The sequence below is a fragment of the Oncorhynchus keta genome, chromosome 27 (assembly GCF_023373465.1).
Source record: "Oncorhynchus keta strain PuntledgeMale-10-30-2019 chromosome 27, Oket_V2, whole genome shotgun sequence".
NCBI classification, from domain to species: Eukaryota; Metazoa; Chordata; class Actinopteri; order Salmoniformes; family Salmonidae; genus Oncorhynchus; species Oncorhynchus keta.
The window spans coordinates 30,839,005-30,860,304 of NC_068447.1; the positions used below are offsets into that span (position 1 = coordinate 30,839,005).

The 21,300-nt window shown below is 43.6% G+C and overlaps 1 protein-coding gene across 5 annotated transcripts in view; it reads left to right on the plus strand.

Moving 5' to 3' along the window:
* The window catches only part of LOC118359796 (E3 ubiquitin-protein ligase MIB2-like), an 83,678-nt gene that overhangs the window by 55,619 nt on the left and 6,759 nt on the right, over window positions 1-21,300 (plus strand). For all 5 annotated transcript variants that reach the window (XM_035738540.2, XM_035738541.2, XM_035738537.2 and 2 more), the window contains 5 exons: window positions 3,387-3,541; window positions 15,450-15,576; window positions 18,532-18,807; window positions 20,009-20,187; window positions 20,412-20,605. In XM_035738540.2, the coding sequence (XP_035594433.1) occupies window positions 3,387-3,541; window positions 15,450-15,576; window positions 18,532-18,807; window positions 20,009-20,187; window positions 20,412-20,605 (931 nt within the window). The remainder of the gene's footprint in view (window positions 1-3,386; window positions 3,542-15,449; window positions 15,577-18,531; window positions 18,808-20,008; window positions 20,188-20,411; window positions 20,606-21,300) is intronic.

Consider the following 21,300-nt stretch of genomic DNA (forward strand, 5'->3'; position numbering starts at 1 on the left):
TGGGGGTGCCACAGGGTTCAATTCTTGGACCGACTCTCTTCTCTGTATACATCAATGAGGTCGCTCTTGCTGCTGGTGAGTCCCTGATCCACCTCTACGCAGACGACACCATTCTGTATACTTCTGGCCCTTCTTTGGACACTGTGTTAACAACCCTCCAGGCAAGCTTCAATGCCATACAACTCTCCTTCCGTGGCCTCCAATTGCTCTTAAATACAAGTAAAACTAAATGCATGCTCTTCAACCGATCGCTACCTGCACCTACCCGCCTGTCCAACATCACTACTCTGGACGGCTCTGACTTAGAATACGTGGACAACTACAAATACTTAGGTGTCTGGTTAGACTGTAAACTCTCCTTCCAGACCCATATCAAACATCTCCAATCCAAAGTTAAATCTAGAATTGGCTTCCTATTTCGCAACAAAGCATCCTTCACTCATGCTGCCAAACATACCCTTGTAAAACTGACCATCCTACCAATCCTCGACTTTGGCGATGTCATTTACAAAATAGCCTCCAATACCCTACTCAACAAATTGGATGCAGTCTATCACAGTGCAATCCGTTTTGTCACCAAAGCCCCATATACTACCCACCATTGCGACCTGTACGCTCTCGTTGGCTAGCCCTCGCTTCATACTCGTCGCCAAACCCACTGGCTCCATGTCATCTACAAGACCCTGCTAGGTAAAGTCCCCCTTATCTCAGCTCGCTGGTCACCATAGCATCTCCCACCTGTAGCACACGCTCCAGCAGGTATATCTCTCTAGTCACCCCCAAAACCAATTCTTTCTTTGGCCGCCTCTCCTTCCAGTTCTCTGCTGCCAATGACTGGAACGAACTACAAAAATCTCTGAAACTGGAGACACTTATCTCCCTCACTAGCTTTAAGCACCAACTGTCAGAGCATCTTACAGATTACTGCAACTGTACATAGCCCACCTATAATTTAGCCCAAACAACTACCTCTTTCCCAACTGTATTTAATTTATTTATTTATTTATTTTGCTCCTTTGCACCCCATTATTTTTATTTCTACTTTGCACATTCTTCCATTGCAAAACTACCATTCCAGTGTTTTACTTGCTATATTGTATTTACTTTGCCACCATGGCCTTTTTTGCCTTTACCTCCCTTCTCACCTAATTTGCTCACATTGTATATAGACTTGTTTATATTGTATTATTGACTGTATGTTTGTTTTACTCCATGTGTAACTCTGTGTCGTTGTATCTGTCGAACTGCTTTGCTTTATCTTGGCCAGGTCGCAATTGTAAATGAGAACTTGTTCTCAACTTGCCTACCTGGTTAAATAAAGGTGAAATAAATAAATAAAATAAATATACACTACTGTTCAAAAGTTTGGGGTCCCTTAGAAATGTCCTTGTTTTTTAAAGAAAAGTACATTTTTTGTCCATTTGAAATAACATCAAATTGATCAGAAATATAGTGTAGACATTGTTAATGTTGTAAATGACTATTGTAGCTGGAAACGGCAGATTTTTAATGGGGAATATCTACATAGGCGTACAGAGACCCATTATCAGCAACCATCACTCCTGTATTCACGTTGCGTTAGCTAATCCAAGTTTATCACTTTCAAAGGCTAATTGATCATTAGAAAACCCTTCTGCAATTATGTTAGCACAGCTGAAAACTGTTGTTCTGACAATCTAATGTACTTGTCCTCTTGCTCAGTTGTGCACCGGGGCCTCCCATTCATCTTTCTATTCTGGTTGAGCCAGTTTGCGCTGTTCTGTGAAGGGAGGAGGACACAGCGTTGTACGAGATCCTCAGTTTGTTTTTCAATTTCTTTAATTTCTCAGAACAAGAATATACTGACGAGTTTCAGAAGAAAGTTCTTTGTTTCTGGCCATGTTGAGCCTGTAATTGAACCCACAATTGCTGATGCTCCAGATACTCAACTAGTCTAAAGAAGGCCAGTTTTATTGCTTCTTTTAACAGCAACAGTTTTCAGCTCTGCTAACATAATTGCAAAAGGGTTTTCTAATGATCAATTAGTTGTAGAAACATCAAGGATGATCAATTGAAACAGGATGCACCAATTGAGCTCAATTTCGAGTCTCATAGCAAAGGGTCTGAATTCTTATGTAAATAAAGTATCTGTTTTTATTTTTTATACATTTGCAAAAAATTCTAAAAACCTGTTGTCGCTTTGTCATTATGAGGTATTTTGTGTAGATTGATGAGAATTATTATGTTAATACATTATAGAATAAGGATGTAATTTAACAAAAAGTGGAAAATGTCAAGGGTCTGAATACTTTCTGAATTATGTGCTGCTTTTAGTGTCTTTGTCATTTGTTGTGTATTTATTGTTGGTATATCTATTGGCCGGTACAATTACATTTTCCCTTTGTGTGATTAATAAAGTACTATGTTATCTAAAATGGACACACACATTCACCCCCACCCAGCCTGATACATTTTTCTATAAGGGCTGTGTGATTTTTCTGCTCACTTGGGTCTAGTTGTTGAGCTCATTAAAGCCATTTAGATGTCTCTCCAGCTCTCTGTCTGGGCTTTACTCAAATGGCCACACCTCAAAACAGCTCCTTATGCCTCACAACAAGTCTCTGGTTTTGGGTACGGCTCGGGATATTTCATTTTTCCGCTTGTGCAGTGTGCATGCTCAGGTGGAGTGGAATGGCTGCCTGGAGTTGTGTGTGTTATGTCTTGCTCCGGGAGTAGGATACTGGGTGATGTCGGCGTAAATGTGCAACATGTTTGAGGTGTTGACAGCTGCATTGGCTATTCTCGTGGAGCAGTGGTGACGTACTCTCTCTTTCCATCACCATTGTAATCTACTGGGAAGCCAGAATGTTCCCAACTGGAGATTTAAACGATGATGGAGAATCCTCCTGGTTTATCGACCCCAACACTCGCCATTGTACAGAACGAGTTCCCGACTGCGCCTCTCAAAAGGACAATTTGAAGTGCGCCAATTAAGATTTTAATTTAGATTACAACTTGCACATAGGCTCTAGTTCTTTTAACCGAATAAGCCAGAAATAGTTTTTTTCAGCTCAGATTTACTCGAGGCATACAACGCAGTGTATGCATAGCCTAGTGTATTTAGCCTAGTGTATTTATTTGTTATATATATATTTTTTTATCAATTTGGGTTCACAGTGCTGACTGAACTGAGGTCCCTGTACCGAATGGTTTTGTACGAATATGTGTACCTTTACGGCCATATCTCACTTCCCTCCAGGACTGCTATTAGGACAAGATGCTGTACAGATTTAGGATCAGCTCTCCCTGCCCAAGTTATAACCCTCTCCTTTAGGGGCAACCATCCTCTAAACTAACCTCATATAATTTATTATAGGGCTAACTACTTTCTCCTCCTATCCCACCAGGACTCGTATGGAGACACACCACTGCACGACGCCATCGCCAAAGACTTCCGGAACATCATTGAGATCCTGGCGGTGGTGCCCAACATCGACTTCACCCAGCAGAACAACCGCGGCTTCAACCTGCTGCACCACGCAGCCCTCAAAGGCAACAAGCTGTGAGTACCACACTGCTGCTGTACACTACACATTACCTCATACACACTACACACACCACGCCACCCTTAAAGGCAACTAGCTGTAAGTACTAGACACTACACACACATACTACTAGACTATACACTACACACACATACTACTAGACTATACACTACAAACACATACTAGCTACAGCTCACTACAACCCTCATACTCTTCACACACACACAAACTAGGACTGGGCGATATGGCCAAAGTATTTTTTTTAAAGTTGAACGGTATTTGACGGTATTTTTAGTTTTTGAATAATACAAGTTCTACATTTCCTTTATGAGTAGTGAGTAATCCGAGGAAGGCAACACATACATTCTAAGTGATATCAATAAGTCTCTCCATTCCGATTGTTTTATACTATTCAATTTTTTATTTTTTTTAACCTCTATTTAACCAGGTAGGCTAGTTGAGAACAAGTTCTCATTTGCAACTGCGACCTGGCCAAGATAAAGCATAGCAGTGTGAACAGACAACACAGAGTTACACATGGAGTAAACAATTAACAAGTCAATAACACAGTAGAAAAAAAGGGGAGTCTATATACAATGTGTGCAAAAGGCATGAGGAGGTAGGCAAATAATTACAATATTGCAGATTAACACTGGAGTGATAAATGATCAGATGATCATGTACAGGTAGAGATATTGGTGTGCAAAAGAGCAGAAAAGTAAATAAATAAAAACTGTGGGGATGAGGTAGGTGAAAATGGGTGGGCTATTTACCAATAGGTTATATACAGCTGCAGCGATCAGTTAGCTGCTCAGATAGCTGATGTTTGAAGTTGGTGAGGGAGATAAAAGTCTCCAACTTCAGCGATTTTTGCAATTCGTTCCAGTCACAGGCAGCAGAGTACCGAAAGGCGGCCGAATGAGGTGTTGGCTTTAGGGATGATCAGTGAGATACACCTGCTGGAGCGCGTGCTACGGATGGGTGTTGCCATCGTGACCAGTGAACTGAGATAAGGCGGAGCTTTACCTAGCATGGCCTTGTAGATGACCTGGAGCCAGTGGGTCTGGCGACGAATATGTAGCGAGGGCCAGCCGACTAGAGCATACAAGTCGCAGTGGTGGGTAGTATAAGGTGCTTTAGTGACAAAACGGATGGCACTGTGATAAACTGCATCCAGTTTGCTGAGTAGAGTGTTGGAAGCGATTTTGTAGATGACATTACCGAAGTCGAGGATCGGTAGCATAGTCAGTTTTACTAGGGTAAGCTTGGCAGCGTGAGTGAAGGAGGCTTTGTTGCGGAATAGAAAGCTGACTCTTGATTTGATTTTCGATTGGATATGTTTGATATGGGTCTGGAAGGAGAGTTTGCAGTCTAGCCAGACACCTAGGTACTTATAGGTGTCCACATATTCAAGGTCGGAACCATCCAGTGTGGTGATGCTAGTCGGGCATGCGGGTGCAGGCAGCGATCGGTTGAAAAGCATGCATTTGGTTTTACTAGCGTTCAAGAGCAGTTGGAGGCCACGGAAGGAGTGTTGTATGGCATTGAAGCTCGTTTGGAGGTTAGATAGCACAGTGTCCAATGACGGGCCGAAAGTATATAGAATGGTGTCGTCTGCGTAGAGGTGGATCAGGGAATCGCCCGCAGCAAGACCAACATCATTGATATATACAGAGAAAAGAGTCGGCCCGAGAATTGAACCCTGTGGCACCCCCATAGAGACTGCCAGAGGACCGGACAGCATGCCCTCCGATTTGACACACTGAACTCTGTCTGCAAAGTAATTGGTGAACCAGGCAAGGCAGTCATCCGAAAAACCGAGGCTACTGAGTCTGCCGATAAGAATCTGGTGATTGACAGAGTCGAAAGCCTTGGCAAGGTCGATGAAGACGGCTGCACAGTACTGTCTTTTATCGATGGCGGTTATGATGTCGTTTAGTACCTTGAGTGTGGCTGAGGTGCACCCGTGACCAGCTCAGAAACCAGATTGCATAGCGGAGAAGGTACGGTGGGATTCGAGATGGTCAGTGACCTGTTTGTTGACTTGGCTTTCGAAGACCTTAGATAGGCAGGGCAGAATGGATATAGGTCTGTAACAGTTTGGGTCCAGGGTGTCTCCCCCTTTGAAGAGGGGGATGACTGCAGCAGCTTTCCAATCCTTGGGGATCTCAGACGATATGAAGGAGAGGTTGAACAGGCTGGTAATAGGGGTTGCGACAATGGCGGCGGATAGTTTCAGAAATAGAGGGTCCAGATTGTCAAGCCCAGCTGATTTATACGGGTCCAGGTTTTGCAGCTCTTTCAGAACATCTGTTATCTGGATTTGGGTAAAGGAGAACCTGGAGAGGCTTGGGCGAGGAGCTGCGGGGGGGCCGGAGCTGTTGGCCGAGGTAGGAGTAGCCAGGCGGAAGGCATGGCCAGCCGTTGAGAAATGCTTGTTGAAGTTTTCGATAATCATGGATTTGTCGGTGGTGACCGTGTTCCCTAGCCTCAGTGCAATGGGAAGCTGGGAGGAGGTGCTCTTGTTCTCCATGGACTTCAGTGTCCCAGAACTTTTTGGAGTTGGCGCTACAGGATGCAAACTTCTGCCTGAAGAAGCTGGCCTTAGCTTTCCTGACTGACTGCGTGTATTGGTTCCTGACTTCCCTGAACAGTTGCATATCGTGGGGACTGTTCGATGCTATTGCAGTCCGCCACAGGATGTTTTTGTGCTGGTCGAGGGCAGTCAGGTCTGGAGTGAACCAAGGGCTGTATCTGTTCTTAGTTCTGCATTTTTTGAACGGAGCATGCTTATCTAAAATGGTGAGGAAGTTACTCTTAAAGAATGACCAGGCATCCTCAACTGACGGGATGAGGTCAATGTCCTTCCAGGATACCCGGGCCAGGTCGATTAGAAAGGCCTGCTCACAGAAGTGTTTTAGGGAGCGTTTGACAGTGATGAGGGTGGTCGTTTGACTGCGGCACCGTAGCGGATACAGGCAATGAGGCAGTGGTCGCTGAGATCCTGGTTGAAGACAGCAGAGGTGTATTTGGAGGGCCAGTTGGTCAGGATGACGTCTATGAGGGTGCCCTTGCTTACAGAGTTAGGGTTGTACCTGGTGGGTTCCTTGATGATTTGTGTGAGATTGAGGGCATCTAGCTTAGATTGTAGGACTGCCGGGGTGTTAAGCAAATCCCAGTTTAGGTCACCTAACAGAACAAACTCTGAAGCTAGATGGGGGGCAATCAATTCACAAATGGTGTCCAGGGCACAGCTGGGAGCTGAGGGGGGTCGGTAGCAGGCGGCAACAGTGAGAGACTTATTTCTGGAGAGAGTAATTTTCAGAATTAGTAGTTCGAACTGTTTGGGTATGGACCTGGAAAGTATGACATTACTTTGCAGGCTATCTCTGCAGTAGACTGCAACTCCTCCCCCTTTGGCAGTTCTATCTTGACGGAAGATGTTATAGTTGGGTATGGAAATCTCTGAATTTTTGGTGGCCTTCCTGAGCCAGGATTCAGACACGGCAAGGACATCAGGGTTAGCAGAGTGTGCTAAAGCAGTGAGTAAAACAAACTTAGGGAGGAGGCTTCTGATGTTGACATGCATGAAACCAAGGCTTTTTTGATCACAGAAGTCAACAAATGAGGGTGCCTGGGGACATGCAGGGCCTGGGTTTACCTCCACATCACCCGCGGAACAGAGAAGGAGTAGTATGAGGGTGCGGCTAAAGGCTATCAAAACTGGTCGCCTAGAGCGTTGGGGACAGAGAATAAGAGGAGCAGGTTTCTGGGCATGGTAGAATATATTCAGGGCATAATGCGCAGACAGGGGTATGGTGGGGTGCGGGTACGGCGGAAGTAAGCCCAGGCACTGGGTGATGATGAGAGAGGTTTTATCTCTGGACATGCTGGTTGTCATGGGTGAGGTCACCGCATATGTGGGAGGTGGGACAAAGGAGGTATCAGGGGTATGAGGAGTGGGACTAGGGGCTCCATTGTGAACTAAAACAATGATAACTAACCTGAGCAACAGTATACGAGGCATATTGACATTTGAGAGAGACATACAGCGAGGCATACAGTAATCACAGGTGTTGAATTGGGAAAGCTAGCTAAAACAGTGGGTGAGACAACAGCTAATCAGCTAGCATAACAACAGCAGGTAAAATGGCATTGACTAGGCAACGGGGCCGACAGATAAAACAAACAAGCAGAATGGAGTACCGTGATTAATGGACAGTCCAGCGTGCATCAGCTATGTAGCCAAGTGATCAGAGTCCAGGGGCAGCGGTGGATGGGGCAGGGGGGCTGGACTGGCGAGTGTTATCCAGGTTTTAAAAAACTAACAATGACTAAATAGCTTGTAGCTGGTTAGCTTCTGGAGGTTCTTGAGTGTGTTCTAAAAATAAAAAATAATAGCGATTCCGTATCACATTGGGTGAGGCAGGTTTCCGGAAGGTATAAACACATTTTAAAAATCGGGAAGAGATAGAAAGTACATATGTGCCACTGCGATGCAGACGGTTAGCAGGCCTGTGCTAACAAGCTAACAGATTAGCAGGCCGGGGTAAACAAGGTAGTAGTTAGCGGACCTGGGCTAAACAAGCTAGCTGTTAGCATGCCGAATTAGCAAGCAAGGAGATAGCGAGGGCTAGAGAGTTAGCCTTTGGAGGACGTCGTGATGGGGTGAGTCTGTTTATTCCTCTTCGTGCAGTGACATCGATAGACCGGTCGTGGATCCGGGTATAGAAGCCCAGGAGTATGCTAGGAACACAGGAGCTCTGGCCGGGCTAGCTTCAAGCTACGTGGGTGGAAACGCTAGCCAGGAGTAATCAACCAGGGTTGCGGTTTAGCTCGATAGCTAGTTGTGAAGATCCAGCTGAAAAAAATGTTCCGTTTGCGGAGGGAATCCGGGGATAAAAAATAAATAGGTCCGTTATGCTCTGGTTAGAGTCGCGTTGTTCGAACTGGCGAGAGCTTTCCGAGCTAAAGGTTAGCTGATGACCGGTTAGCTGAAGACCGCTAGCATAGCTGGTGGTTAGCTGGCTAGCTTCAGTTGAGGGGTTCTGGTTCCGAAGTAAATATAAATACTTTAGGAAAAGTAGCTACATTGGGTGAGGCAGATTGCAGGAGAGTATTTGGAAGCTTAGGTTTAGCTAAATGTTTTTAAAGATATGCGAAGAAAAATATCTAAAACGAAAAAGAGACAATATTTACAGATATTTACAGAGAGACGATACCACAGGATACCACAGGACGACTTACTGCTACGCCATCTTGGATTCAACTTCAACCAAAACAAATTTCACCACTTTTATCATTTCTGCATTTCCTGCATGCACTCAATTGCAGTGGTCGAAAAAGTACCCAATTGTCATACTTGAGTAAAAGTAAAGATGGTGTTAATTAAAAATGATTCAAGTAAAAGGGAAAGTCACCCAGTAAAATACTACTTTAGTAAAAGTCTAAAAGTATTTGGTTTTAAATATACTTGTGTATCAAAAATAAATGTAATTAAGTATCAAAAGTAAAAGTGTAAATAATTTCAAATTCCTTATATTAAGCTAACCATTTTTTTTATTTTTTTTTTATGTATGTATAGCCAGGGGCACACTCCAACACTCAGACATAATTTACAAACGAAGCATTTGTGTTTATGAGTCCTCCAGATCAGAGGCAGTAGATGACCAGGGATGTTCTCTTGACAAGTGCGTGAATTGGACCATTTTCCTGTCCTGCTAAGCATTCAAAAAGTACTTTTAGGTATCAGGTAAAATGTATGGAGTAAAAAGTACAGTATCTTATTTAGGATTGTAGTGAAGTAAAAGTAAAAGCTGTCAAATTAAAAAAAAAAATAGTAATGTAAAGATAGCAAAAAAATTACTTAAGAAGTACTTGAAAGCATTTTTACTTAAGTACTCTACACCACTGCTCAATTGAGATCATTTACACACTGCCACCTAGGGCTGCACAATATGGGCAAATAATGTAGGATTTATCTTTAACCAAATGTTGCAATTGCGATTTGACTTGCGAATTAGAGCAAAAATAGAAAGACTTCTAACAAATTAAAATCCCAGGGAGGAGTTTTTGTGACAGGGTAGGAACTAAATTGCTGATTGGGGCGGCAGCGTAGCCTAGTGGTTAGAGCGTTGGACTAGGAACCGGAAGGTTGCGAGTTCAAACCCCCGAGCTGACAAGGTACAAATCTGTCGTTCTGCCCCTGAACAGGCAGTTAACCCGCTGTTCCCAGGCCGTCATTGAAAATAAGAATGTATTCTTAACTGACTTGCCTGGTTAAATAAAGGTTAAAAAAAAAAAAAAAATTAACAAAAATAAGTGTTTCTTAGGGGACCCTATAAACTTTGGCTACATTGCAATTTTCTCTTAGCTAACATATTCTTGCTTTGCATAGTCCTCTTTGATTTAGAAGATACTGTTGCACAAACAACATGCTGATTTAGGTCTACACCATCACTGGTATTATCAGGCTGTATTAGCTAGCTACGTTTGCTCTTACTCAGTACATTTATTTGCTAGGTAGCTAGCTATTAGCATTAGCGGCTAACAATTAGCGTCTCACAAAATTTAGGGCAACTTGCTAAGGAAAGAAAAAATAGCTGTTTGCTGATTTAAGAAACACAAACGAATAGTGTAATATTAGAACGCTAGTGGATTTATATTAAGAAGCAAAGTGAAAACAGCATTATTGTCAATAACATTGTTGCATGTGCTGCATTGACCATGCAGACTGAACACAAGTGTCTCGTGGTAGAGGACCAACAAATGCGCTCCTTGAGTGACAGGGGCGGGGCTAGGTCTGTGTGGAAAGTGGCACGGAAAGAAAGGGCAGAGAGTGAACTAAACATTAAAATACCGGTATAGAAGGTAAAGTAAAAACCCAAACTGGTCCCTGCATCAATACCAGTATATCATAAAATACCGTATACAGTCCAGCCCTAACACACACCAGGCTGAGATGGGAAGCTCCCACACAGCTTCTGTTCCCATGAGCCTCAGCACTGAGAACAGCCAGGCTCTCCTGTCTCTCGCCCTCCTTCCCTTCCCACCAGCACTATTAACACTGAGAGAGAAGACACTCAAGACATCCCACACACATTCATGGCTAGGCTACATTCTTTGTCCATACAGTTTGTGATGATGAACTGGTAGTTTGTGTTCAAACAATCAGGGTAGTGGTGTTGCATTGAATAAGTACATACCAGATACAGACAGAAGGCGCAGATCTCACTTCAGAAACAAAAAACCCTAGTGTTGGCAAAGAGTCCACAATGACTTTGATCTGATTTCAGTTTAGTTACCAAAGCCAGGGTGAAATACATTTGTTTCGGCAATGACTAGAATACCCAGCCCAACAGTGTTTAAAGTTGTAACATTGCTTTCAGTTTTGTTCTTCGTCAGGCCTTTAAACCCCAGAGTCTAGTGAAAGCTTGAGCTGGCGCACACCACCCAAAAGTTAGTAAAGGTACTGACAAACAGTGAAAACTGTAGGCTATAAAAAATTAAGAGTTGCACACTCTATACAAGCTCCCAGTAATTTATTGGGTAAACCACCAACGTATGGGCATCACTGTGCCTTATTCAGGGTGATAGGACTGAAATACAGGACAGAACAAATGCTTATAGACCCAACAAGTGATTGAAGTACATCAGAACGCAACTGTTAGACATTCTATTGGCATCAGAACAGTCTGTTAGTCATGGCGTAACCAGTGGTTCCCAACTCCAGTCCTCAAGTACCCCCAACAGTACACATTTCTATTGTAGCCCCAGACAAGCACACCTGATTCAAGTTGTCAACTATTCATCAGGCCCTCAATGAGTTCAATCAGGTGAGTTTGTCTGGGGCTACAACAAAAATGTGTGCTGTTGGGGGTACTGGAGGACTGGAGTTGGGTCTAGAGTAACTGGCTTTGCTTAACCCAACACCATATAGCAAGACACTTGTGTTACTGTAAAAGGGATAATTCATCCAAATTACAAATTGGTTTCCTTACCCTGTAAGCAGTCTATGGACAAGGTTTGGCAGCAAACATGTCCAAGGAATCCAAAAGTTTCTACAGTTGATTGTGAAGCTCAACAAAGTCACATATAGATGAATTGAACCTGAAGCACGAAAAAGTATATTATCAGTATGGGATTTGTGCCACAAGCCAGGACCCTCCTCCCCAAATCAAATCAAATGTTATTGGTCACATACACATATTTAGCAGATGTTATTGCCACTAGTAGTTATAGCCCAGATTCTCTCATCACATTGGCCCAGCTCACTCCCACAGCTCTGGGGGGACTAAATAACTACACCCCCGTGCCTGAATTCCACAGTAAACACACACACATCTGCCCTATCCTGCTTGTATATCTATTCCATAAATGTACACACAGTGGGGAGAACAAGTATTTGATACGCTGCCGAATTTGCAGGTTTTCCTACTTACAAAGCATGTAGAGTTCTGTAATATTTATCATAGGTACACTTCAACTGTGAGAGACGGAATCTAAAAATCTAGAAAATCACATTGTATGATTTTTAAGTCATTCATTTGCCTCTACATGCTTTGTAAGTAGGAAAACCTGCAAAATCGGCAGTGTATCAAATACTTGTCCTCCCCACTGTACATGTATTACAGCAGTGGTATTACATTTACATTACATTTAAGTCATTTAGCAGACGCTCTTATCCAAACTTTTTGTAGGTATGTATGCATGCATGCTGAGGTATAGTGGAGAACAACGGAATAAAAAAAAGTGTATTTATTGTTAAAAGTAGAACCAACTCGTTTCAGCTTTTGGCCTTTAGGGTTTTTTGCTGAAAGATGCCCAAGTGTCTGTGTTTCTTTCATTGTTTAGTTATTTGAGTTTCTTTTACCCCAAAGTAGCAACCTTAAAGTGGTTTTGAGTTTAGTCATAATTATCAAATTTTTCTCTTGCTCCTCTCAAATGTGCATTTGTTTATTTGGTTGAAGGTATTTATTTAGTTTATCTGAGGAAATGGAGAAAGAACCTAGTTCTAAAAGGATCCTCGGAAGGCAGAGGAATACTGGAGCTCCCCAGACACAGGCAGCCAGAGGAGTACTGGAGCTCCCTAGACACAGGCAGCCAGAGGAGTACTGGAGCTCCCTAGACACAGGCAGCCAGAGGAGTACTGGAGCTCCCCATACACAGGCAGCCAGAGGAGTACTGGAGCTCCCCAGACACAGGCAGCCAGAGGAGTACTGGAGCTCCCCAGACACAGGCAGCCAGAGGAGTACTGGAGCTCCCCAGACACAGGCAGCCAGAGGAGTACTGGAGCTCCCCAGACACAGGCAGCCAGAGGAGTACTGGAGCTCCCTAGACACTCTCTTTCCCTCTTTCTCACTCGCCGCTGTCTCTTCTCACCCTCCCTCCCTCTCTCCAATCTTCCTCAATCTCTCTCTTCATCTCTCTATCTGGTGACCTGGGCTCTCAGTGCTCCTTCCCGAGTCCCCAGCCAGGCTCCCAGCCAAAGGCCAGTCCGTCTGTCTGTACTTACCCCAGCTAGGCCTTATCCCTCACACACAGTCCAACCACAGCAACATTAAACATCTGAGATGACTTCCTCTGTCCCTCTGCGTCACATAGTTACTCAGCAAATGAACACACATTTCTTTCCACCTCCTCAAATCAATGTCACTTAGGAGCGATGTTTATTTCCCCAATGAGTCCACGATTAATACCAAACGATGATAACCCAAAAATACATTTGCTCTCTAGTGTAGTCATTATCATAGCATTGGAATGCCCTCAAGTCGTGCTGTTTGAGCTCATGTTAAGACAGTAATGCCTCGTAGATATGGGAATATTCATGAATGTGCAGGGGTTATTATGGAAATGATGCAGAAATCGAAACCGAGGGGAGGCGAGGTAAGATGCGATGGAGTGATTGGGCAAAAATCCAATCAGAAACACTTTCCAAGTGCTGCAAGGGGAGGGGGCGGGACTATGAGCTTGCGAAGTGGGGAGGGGTAGGGGGGATCTGAGAGATGCGGTTTTGATGGAGGAGCGAGGGAGGCAGCCGTGACAACCTCTCTATCCACCCTCCATTTTGCCTACCCTCCTCCCTATGTGATCCGTACTGCAGGTACAAATGACCTGGATGTCCCCCCCACCAGTAGTACAGTATGTGGTGAGCTGCTTCTAACAAGGCTGGCTGACCACGCCCATCTGCTGGTTGTTTCCTAGGGATTGGGGGGGGGGATGATCTATACAGTTACATATCGCAACATTATTTTGGACGATATTATATTGATTTGTAAAAATAAATAAAAATTTCAATGCTGTACCTGCGCCAAAACTCTGGTATTTTTCATTGTATATCTTGTTCCCCATCTTTTTATAAAATAGTGAGCCATCATGTTTTCAGCACTTTTATTTCCATGACTGATCAAACTTTTATCATGCTCTCTTATCTCTATGCAGCAGACATAGTGAGAAATATGTATGGAACATCAAATCGCAATGGAATCTCAGTATCAAATCACAATAAATGTAGAGTCATGAGAATCACATTACATATCGTGTCGGCACCTAAGTATCTTGAGAATCGCAATACATATCGTATCGGCACCTAAGCATCATGATAATATCTTTTCGTGAGGTCCCTGGCAATTCCCAGGCCTTTTGTTTCGTCCCAGCCAGCTCTGCTGGTCGTATACAGTAATGCGTCTGAAATAGATGAGCATGTGTTAATGAGGGCGGCAATTAGCAGCACTGTGTTGCTATCATAAATAATGCTGCATTAAACCCCCTTATTGCAGCAGAAATAATTTGACTATGCATCCTCTGACCGTGCTTTTACTGTACACTACTGTAATTACTTAAACTAAACGGTTACCCAGTCGAGTCGACACTCAAATGTCTAATTTGCTGTTTAGTAGTGGTCATTTACATTTTTATTGAAGAATATAATATATAGATGCCTCATGACATTTCAAATTATTTAACAGTAACTTGGAGATGCAAACGCTTCATGTTGACATTAGATTATTAAAAATGAGATGCAAGTTAAAAACAACTAACTAATGGGAAGGAGCCTGCCTGTCTGCAGTGGCCCGAGAACTGAATAATACTGTACAGGCCAGGGCTAAGGGACTGGGGCACTGACTAACTAAGGTCTGTTGAGTTCAATTTCACACGCCATAAAGCAGCCGGCGCAGAGGATGGACACGGACAGCCCTGCTTTACAGCCAGCCAGCCCCTCGACGGACTGCAATATCAAAACCCAGTGCTTGAATAACAAAGCAGGATTATTCAATACACCCGTCCTATTCTTCCTCAAAGCCCCAGCTCAGTCTTTCCACCACCACCTCTCACTTTGCACACTATGGAGATTGGCGAAAGTCTGTGGAAGTAGTTATAGAAAACATTTTGTGGCATGAATATGTGGTGTGAATTAGAGTGAATTATGATGAGTGCTTGAGGAAGATTTATCTGAGTGTGGGAATGGTGGAGGAAGTGACTGATGGTAGAGTGAGATGTATGACGGGGGAGGAGGAGGGTGTTAGGAATGAGCAACGGCAATCCTTTAATGCAAGTTCAGCCGAGAGCTGGAGGTCAATGCTTTTCAGAGCTGCTGCTCCTTAGTAAAACGCTTAGCACTGCCTAATGGAAATCCCTGACCAATGTTGGGGCTCGCTGGCTGTGTCGTTTCCTTTCCTTCTTATGACGGCTTAGTTCTAACTCCTGAAGCAGCTGTCTGTGCCACCATCCAAATGCCCCTTAAGCTACCGATGTGACACATTGACCTACGTCACAACACAGTCTGATTCCAGGGTTTCCGTGTGTGTGTGTGTGTGTGATTATAATCCATAAAGCACTCTTCTGTCCCCAAGGCACGAAACATGTACATTATATGAGTAGTGCACTATATATCCCATCTGAACTCAAGGCCATTTGTTTCCACAGGGCCACGGAGAAGATCTTGGCTCGGGCGCGTCAGCTGGTGGACGTCAAGAAGGAGGACGGCTTCTCAGCTCTGCACCTGGCCGCCCTCAACAACCACCGAGACGTGGCCGAGATCCTTGTAAAAGAAGTAAGGAACGGGGCTAAAAAGGGGTTTCACCCAGCCTGTATATCTCTGTGTCTTTCTGTCTCCCCTTCGCTCTCTGCTCCCCAGAGTTATGAAGGAGACCTCCTCCTGGTGGCTGTTAACAGATATTACATTTTCGGTTGTGGAGCAGCTCGAAGAGTTGTTGTTTCCATGCAACACTTTCAACGACTTGTTGGCCTAAAATGAACTTTCCAAGAAACTTTCCTTAATTCTGCATTGACAGCATCCTTTGAAACTGGGACAGAAATGCCACACTAAACATTACAAGTACTAGAACAATTGTGCTGTTGGAAAAAATCCCTCCTTGCAAACCAAACAGCCAATAATATAGGCCTACACATAGGCTAGGCCTACTGTCAATTAAAGTCGCATAAACGTTACTTCAAGTTAAACTTTGACAATATTATAAATATTTGTTTAAGTGCTCCCGCAGCAGATACAGTACCTTTCGAAAGTATTCGGCCCCCTTGAACTTTGCGACCTTTTGCCACATTTCAGGCTTCAAACATAAAGATATAAAACTTTATTTTTTTGTGAAGAATCAACAACAATCATGAAGTGGAACGACATTTATTGAATATTTCAAACTTTTTTAACAAATCAAAAACTAAAAAACTGGGCGTGCAAAATTATTCAGCCCCCTTAAGTTAATACTTTGTAGCGCCACCTTTTGCTGCGATTACAGCTGTAAGTCGCTTGGGGTATGTCTCTATCAGTTTGCACATCGAGAGACTGAAATTTTTTCCCATTCCTCCTTGCAAAACAGCTCGAGCTCAGTGAGGTTGGATGGAGAGCATTTGTGAACAGCAGTTTTCAGTTCTTTCCACAGATTCTCGATTGGATTCAGGTCTGGACTTTGACTTGGCCATTCTAACACCTGGATATGTTTATTTTTTAACCATTCCATTGTAGATTTTGCTTTATGTTTTGGATCATTGTCTTGTTGGAAGACAAATCTCCGTCCCAGTCTCAGGTCTTTTGCAGACTCCATCAGGTTTTTCCAGAATGGTCCTGTATTTGGCTCCATCCATCTTCCCATCAATTTGAACCATCTTCCCTGTCCCTGCTGAAGAAAAGCACGCCCAAACCATGATGCTGCCACCACCATGTTTGACAGTGGGGATGGTGTGTTCAGGGTGATGAGCTGTGTTGCTTTTACGCCAAACATAACGTTTGCATTGTTGCCAAAAAGTTCAATTTTGGTTTCATCTGACCAGAGCACCTTCTTCCACATGTTTGGTGTGTCTCCCAGGTGGCTTGTGGCAAACTTTAAACAACACTTTTTATGGATATCTTTAAGAAATGGCTTTCTTCTTGCCACTCTTCCATAAAGGCCAGATTTGTGCAATATACGACTGATTGTTGTCCTATGGACAGAGTCTCCCACCTCTGCTGTAGATCTCTGCAGTTCATCCAGAGTGATCATAGGCCTCTTGGCTGCATCTCTGATCAGTCTTCTCCTTGTATGAGCTGAAAGTTTAGAGGGACGGCCAGGTCTTGGTAGATTTGCAGTGGTCTGATACTCCTTCCATTTCAATATTATCGCTTGCACAATGCACCTTGGGATGGTTAAAGCTTGAGAAATCTTTTTGTATCCAAATCCGGCTTTAAACTTCATCACAACAGTATCTCGTACCTGCCTGGTGTGTTCCTTGTTCTTCATGATGCTCTCTGCACTTTTAACGGACCTCTGAGACTATCACAGTGCAGGTGCATTTATACGGAGACTTGATTACACACAGGTGGATTGTATTTATCATCATTAGTCATTTAGGTCAACATTGGATCATTCAGAGATCCTCACTGAACTTCTGGAGAGAGTTTGCTGCACTGAAAGTAAAGGGGCTGAATCATTTTGCACGCCCAATTTTTCAGTTTTTGATTTGTTAAAAAAGTTTGAAATATCCAATAAATGTCGTTCCACTTCATGATTGTGTCCCACTTGTTGTTGATTCTTCACAAAAAAATACAGTTTTATATCTTTATGTTTGAAGCCTGAAATGTGGCAAAAGGTCACAAAGTTCAAGGGGGCCGAATACTTTCGCAAGGCACTGTAAATGAATGATGAGTCTGTATTTTCAATAGCTTAAAAATTTGGCATTTATATAAAAGTCAACAACAATCAGATAAAACAAATTAATATTTAGCTTATAATATTCTTTATAACACTTAAATGAACATTGGGCTAAAAACGAATAGGCCCATTAACCTTAGGCTATGCATTTTGCCTATCGAACTGTAAAAATCCTAGATAGACAATCAGATAAAACAAAATTATTATTTGGAACTTTCTTTGTAACGAATGAACATTGGCTTATCCCAAAAAAAACAAATAGGCCAATTAGGATATGCCTTTTTCCTATCTAACTGTACAAATCTTAAAATAAGAACTACAAGTAACAAAATAAGTAAAGTAGCCTAAACAAAATAATATATTTTAGCCTATCCTATAGGCTATGTCTTTCAAATAAGATGCATCTGGATTTAAATATAGGCTACATTAAATAAAAAAGTGCTATGAGGAACCATTAGGTCTAGTTGTTTTTACCATGTCTTAGGCCTAAAGACCTAAATGTTTCTGACAAGAAACAGAAGCATTTGAACCTTTTTCTGCCCCAGAAAAGCGAAATCAGCCGTTTGTCCTTAATGTTGTATTCTTCCAGTCAATTGACCCCTCCGTGCACAATCTTAGTACAGTACAGCATAATAGGAACAAAACAGCACAGGAAAATACTTAGATACCAGGCAGTCACAGGACAGTGACATAAAAAGCAAACACTTACAATCTAACATTTGTACCGTAGCCTTCCAAAATTGTTTACATGACAGCAATACCTAAAGATGATCACAAAGTTATATTAAATCAACGTGTACCTTTACGCTTCAAAACGACCACACCAACTAACTTCCCCTGGCCTCTCACCCACCCTCTCTCAGGGCCGCTGCGACATCAACATCCGCAACAACCGCAACCAGACGCCGTTGCAGCTGGCGGTGACGCAGGGCCACGGGGACTTGGTGCAGCTGCTGGTGGCCGAGGGCGCCGATGTCAACGTGGAGGACGAGGACGGGGACACGGCCATGCATGTGGCCCTCAGCCGCCCGCAGCTGGCCAATGCCAAGCTCACCCCGGCCACCTCCAGCACCACAACCACCACACAGGAGAGAGGAGAGGGGGGCCCGGGCTCATCATCGTCCTCGCTCTACTGTCAGGTAGGACTGTGAGGAGAGGTGTGATCCTTCTTGATTAGTCAGGAATTCCTGCATTTCTAACATTGTCCTCCATTCATATACATTTGAAACTGACCTATCCCCTAGCCAAAATCCTGCTTTTCCTAGAATGGTGAACACAGCGATCAGACTAGTTCCAACAGGCTAGTTTTTCTATGTTGTCCTGATCACATCCTTAACCGAGCTGCCTGGTCCCAAATGGGCTTTAGCCAAACTCCTCTGATTTTTGTTCACAATGGTAGCCAATGGAGTTGGCTGAAGCATGTAAATATGGAGCCCAAGCCAGGAGAAGGACGGTGTGAGAGATACTCTCCCCCAGCTTCATATAGGCACAATCACTCCTCACCTCTATAAAAAAAAATGGTTCCTTCTATTAGCTAGGTAGGTTATTGGGAATGAATTATCTTTTACAATATGGACAAGGTAACAACAGGGCCTTGTATGACGACACCCCAGGTAGGTGCAACAGATTGTTGGTGGAAGGAATTAGTTACCCCCCAATAACTGCACAATTACAACATAAAGCACTGTTATTTTGAGAAGAGCTTTATGTAAATGCAAATCATCAGCATTGTGTTCTAGCTGCCACTGGCGAAGGGCATCCTCTCATATCGGCACGACCCCAAACACTGCAGCGCTCAAACAATGCTGGCCAACCGCCAAGCCTTTTTTGGGGCTTGGTGGATGGATGGGGTAAACAAACACAAACTGGCCATCTCAAGGTGGCCAGTCTTAGTACCCTGTATTCACATTGTCAGCAAAGGAGGGGGGGGGGGGGTTCTGGATTTGTCCAGCTGGGGTGCATTGGGTTTAGTGACAACACACCCTTGCGGTACTCTAGTCTGTGTATGAGGACCAGACATGCCCTTTGAATTTAGTAAACAGGTGTGCAGCTTGCATCTCTGACATGCCACTGATTACTATAATTAATAGAAGATTATTGATGAAGTTATACTAATGATCAGTTACTAGCTTTAGTGTAATCTTATGTCCCCAGTAATTACACTCTTGTTGTGGTTGTTGTACACTGTACTGTCTGTCTCTCTCTCTGCTATATCTTATGTGTGCGGCTTTCAAGCTCACTTATGTGATTCCTTTAATTTACCAGATTAAAGGTTCATCAGAACTCAATTCTCTTTCTTCTTCCCCTCCTTCTCCCTCCCTCTTCATGTCTCCTGTGTAGCTGAGCAGCTCGGGGTTGATGGGTAACACAGATCTGAGCGTGGGCGCGGCCATCGCCTGTTTCCTGGCACAGGAGGGCGCAGACATCAACTATGCGAACCACAAGGGCAAGAGCCCCCTGGACTTGGTGGCGGATACAGCCGTGCTGCAGCTCATCAAGAGCTTCTCCGAGAAGTACCGGTACATACAGCAGCTAGTGACTATTATTACAACACCTCTCACACTCCTCAATCCGATGGCTCAGCCTGGAGATTAATGCCCCAATCAGACATAAATGGGCTTTAAAATAAGTGATAAAGAAAAGAGCAGAACAAATAACTAACCAAAAGAAAGAAGATAGGATTTGTCCTCTAATCATACAGTATGTATACCAAATCAGTCTTCCATCCATCCGTTCCTTTTAGGTTGCAGCGGCTGCAGGCCATCACGTGTGGCACGTCACTGAGCAGCACCAGCCTACGGCGGGTCCACACAACGCCCAACACCATGACCAACCTGGCCATGCCCGCCCTGCCAGGGCCCAGCGAGTGCCTCATCTGCTCCGAGCTGGCCCTGCTCGTCCTCTTCTGCCCCTGCCAGCACATTGTTGCCTGCGAAGGTAGATGGATAGTGTACAGAGCTCGACATTAAGGCTTGTCCGGGGCGGCAGGGTAGCCTAATGGTTAGAGCGTTGGACTAGTAACCGGAAGGTTGCAAGTTCAAACCCCCGAGTTGACAAGGTACAAATCTGTCGTTCTGCCCCTGACCAGGCAGTTAACCAGGCAGTTAACCCAATTCTTGAAAATAAGAATTTGTTCTTAACTGACTTGCCGAGATTAAATAAAGGTAAAATAAAAAAATAAAAAATAGTCAGACAACCAGAATATAGATTTCAGTTGTCTAAATGGACAAGTAAAAAATTACAATATCAAACAATTAGTCCAATCAGAATTGGATAAGGCAGCGGAGATGCTGCAGTGCACAGCAGGGCGTACATGGTTGACATTCTCAGTAAATTGCCTATATCCAACACTGTGTCTTATTGTTGTAGGATCCCAAATGTTCTATTTTCTCTCCATTTGACATGAATATGACTTGGCCTATTAAGTCACTCTTTCAGTTTAATGCATGCTAGATCTGTCCTGCCCTGCAATTTCATGATCAAAGAATGAATTAGTCATTTCAGAAAGTTTTACATTGTTTAAGGTGAGGCCTAAGGTAATAATGAGATCATTTAAGGTAATAATGAGATCCTTTTAGGATTTTTAATGAATTTATTTGCAAATGATGTTGGAAAATAAGTATTTGGTCACC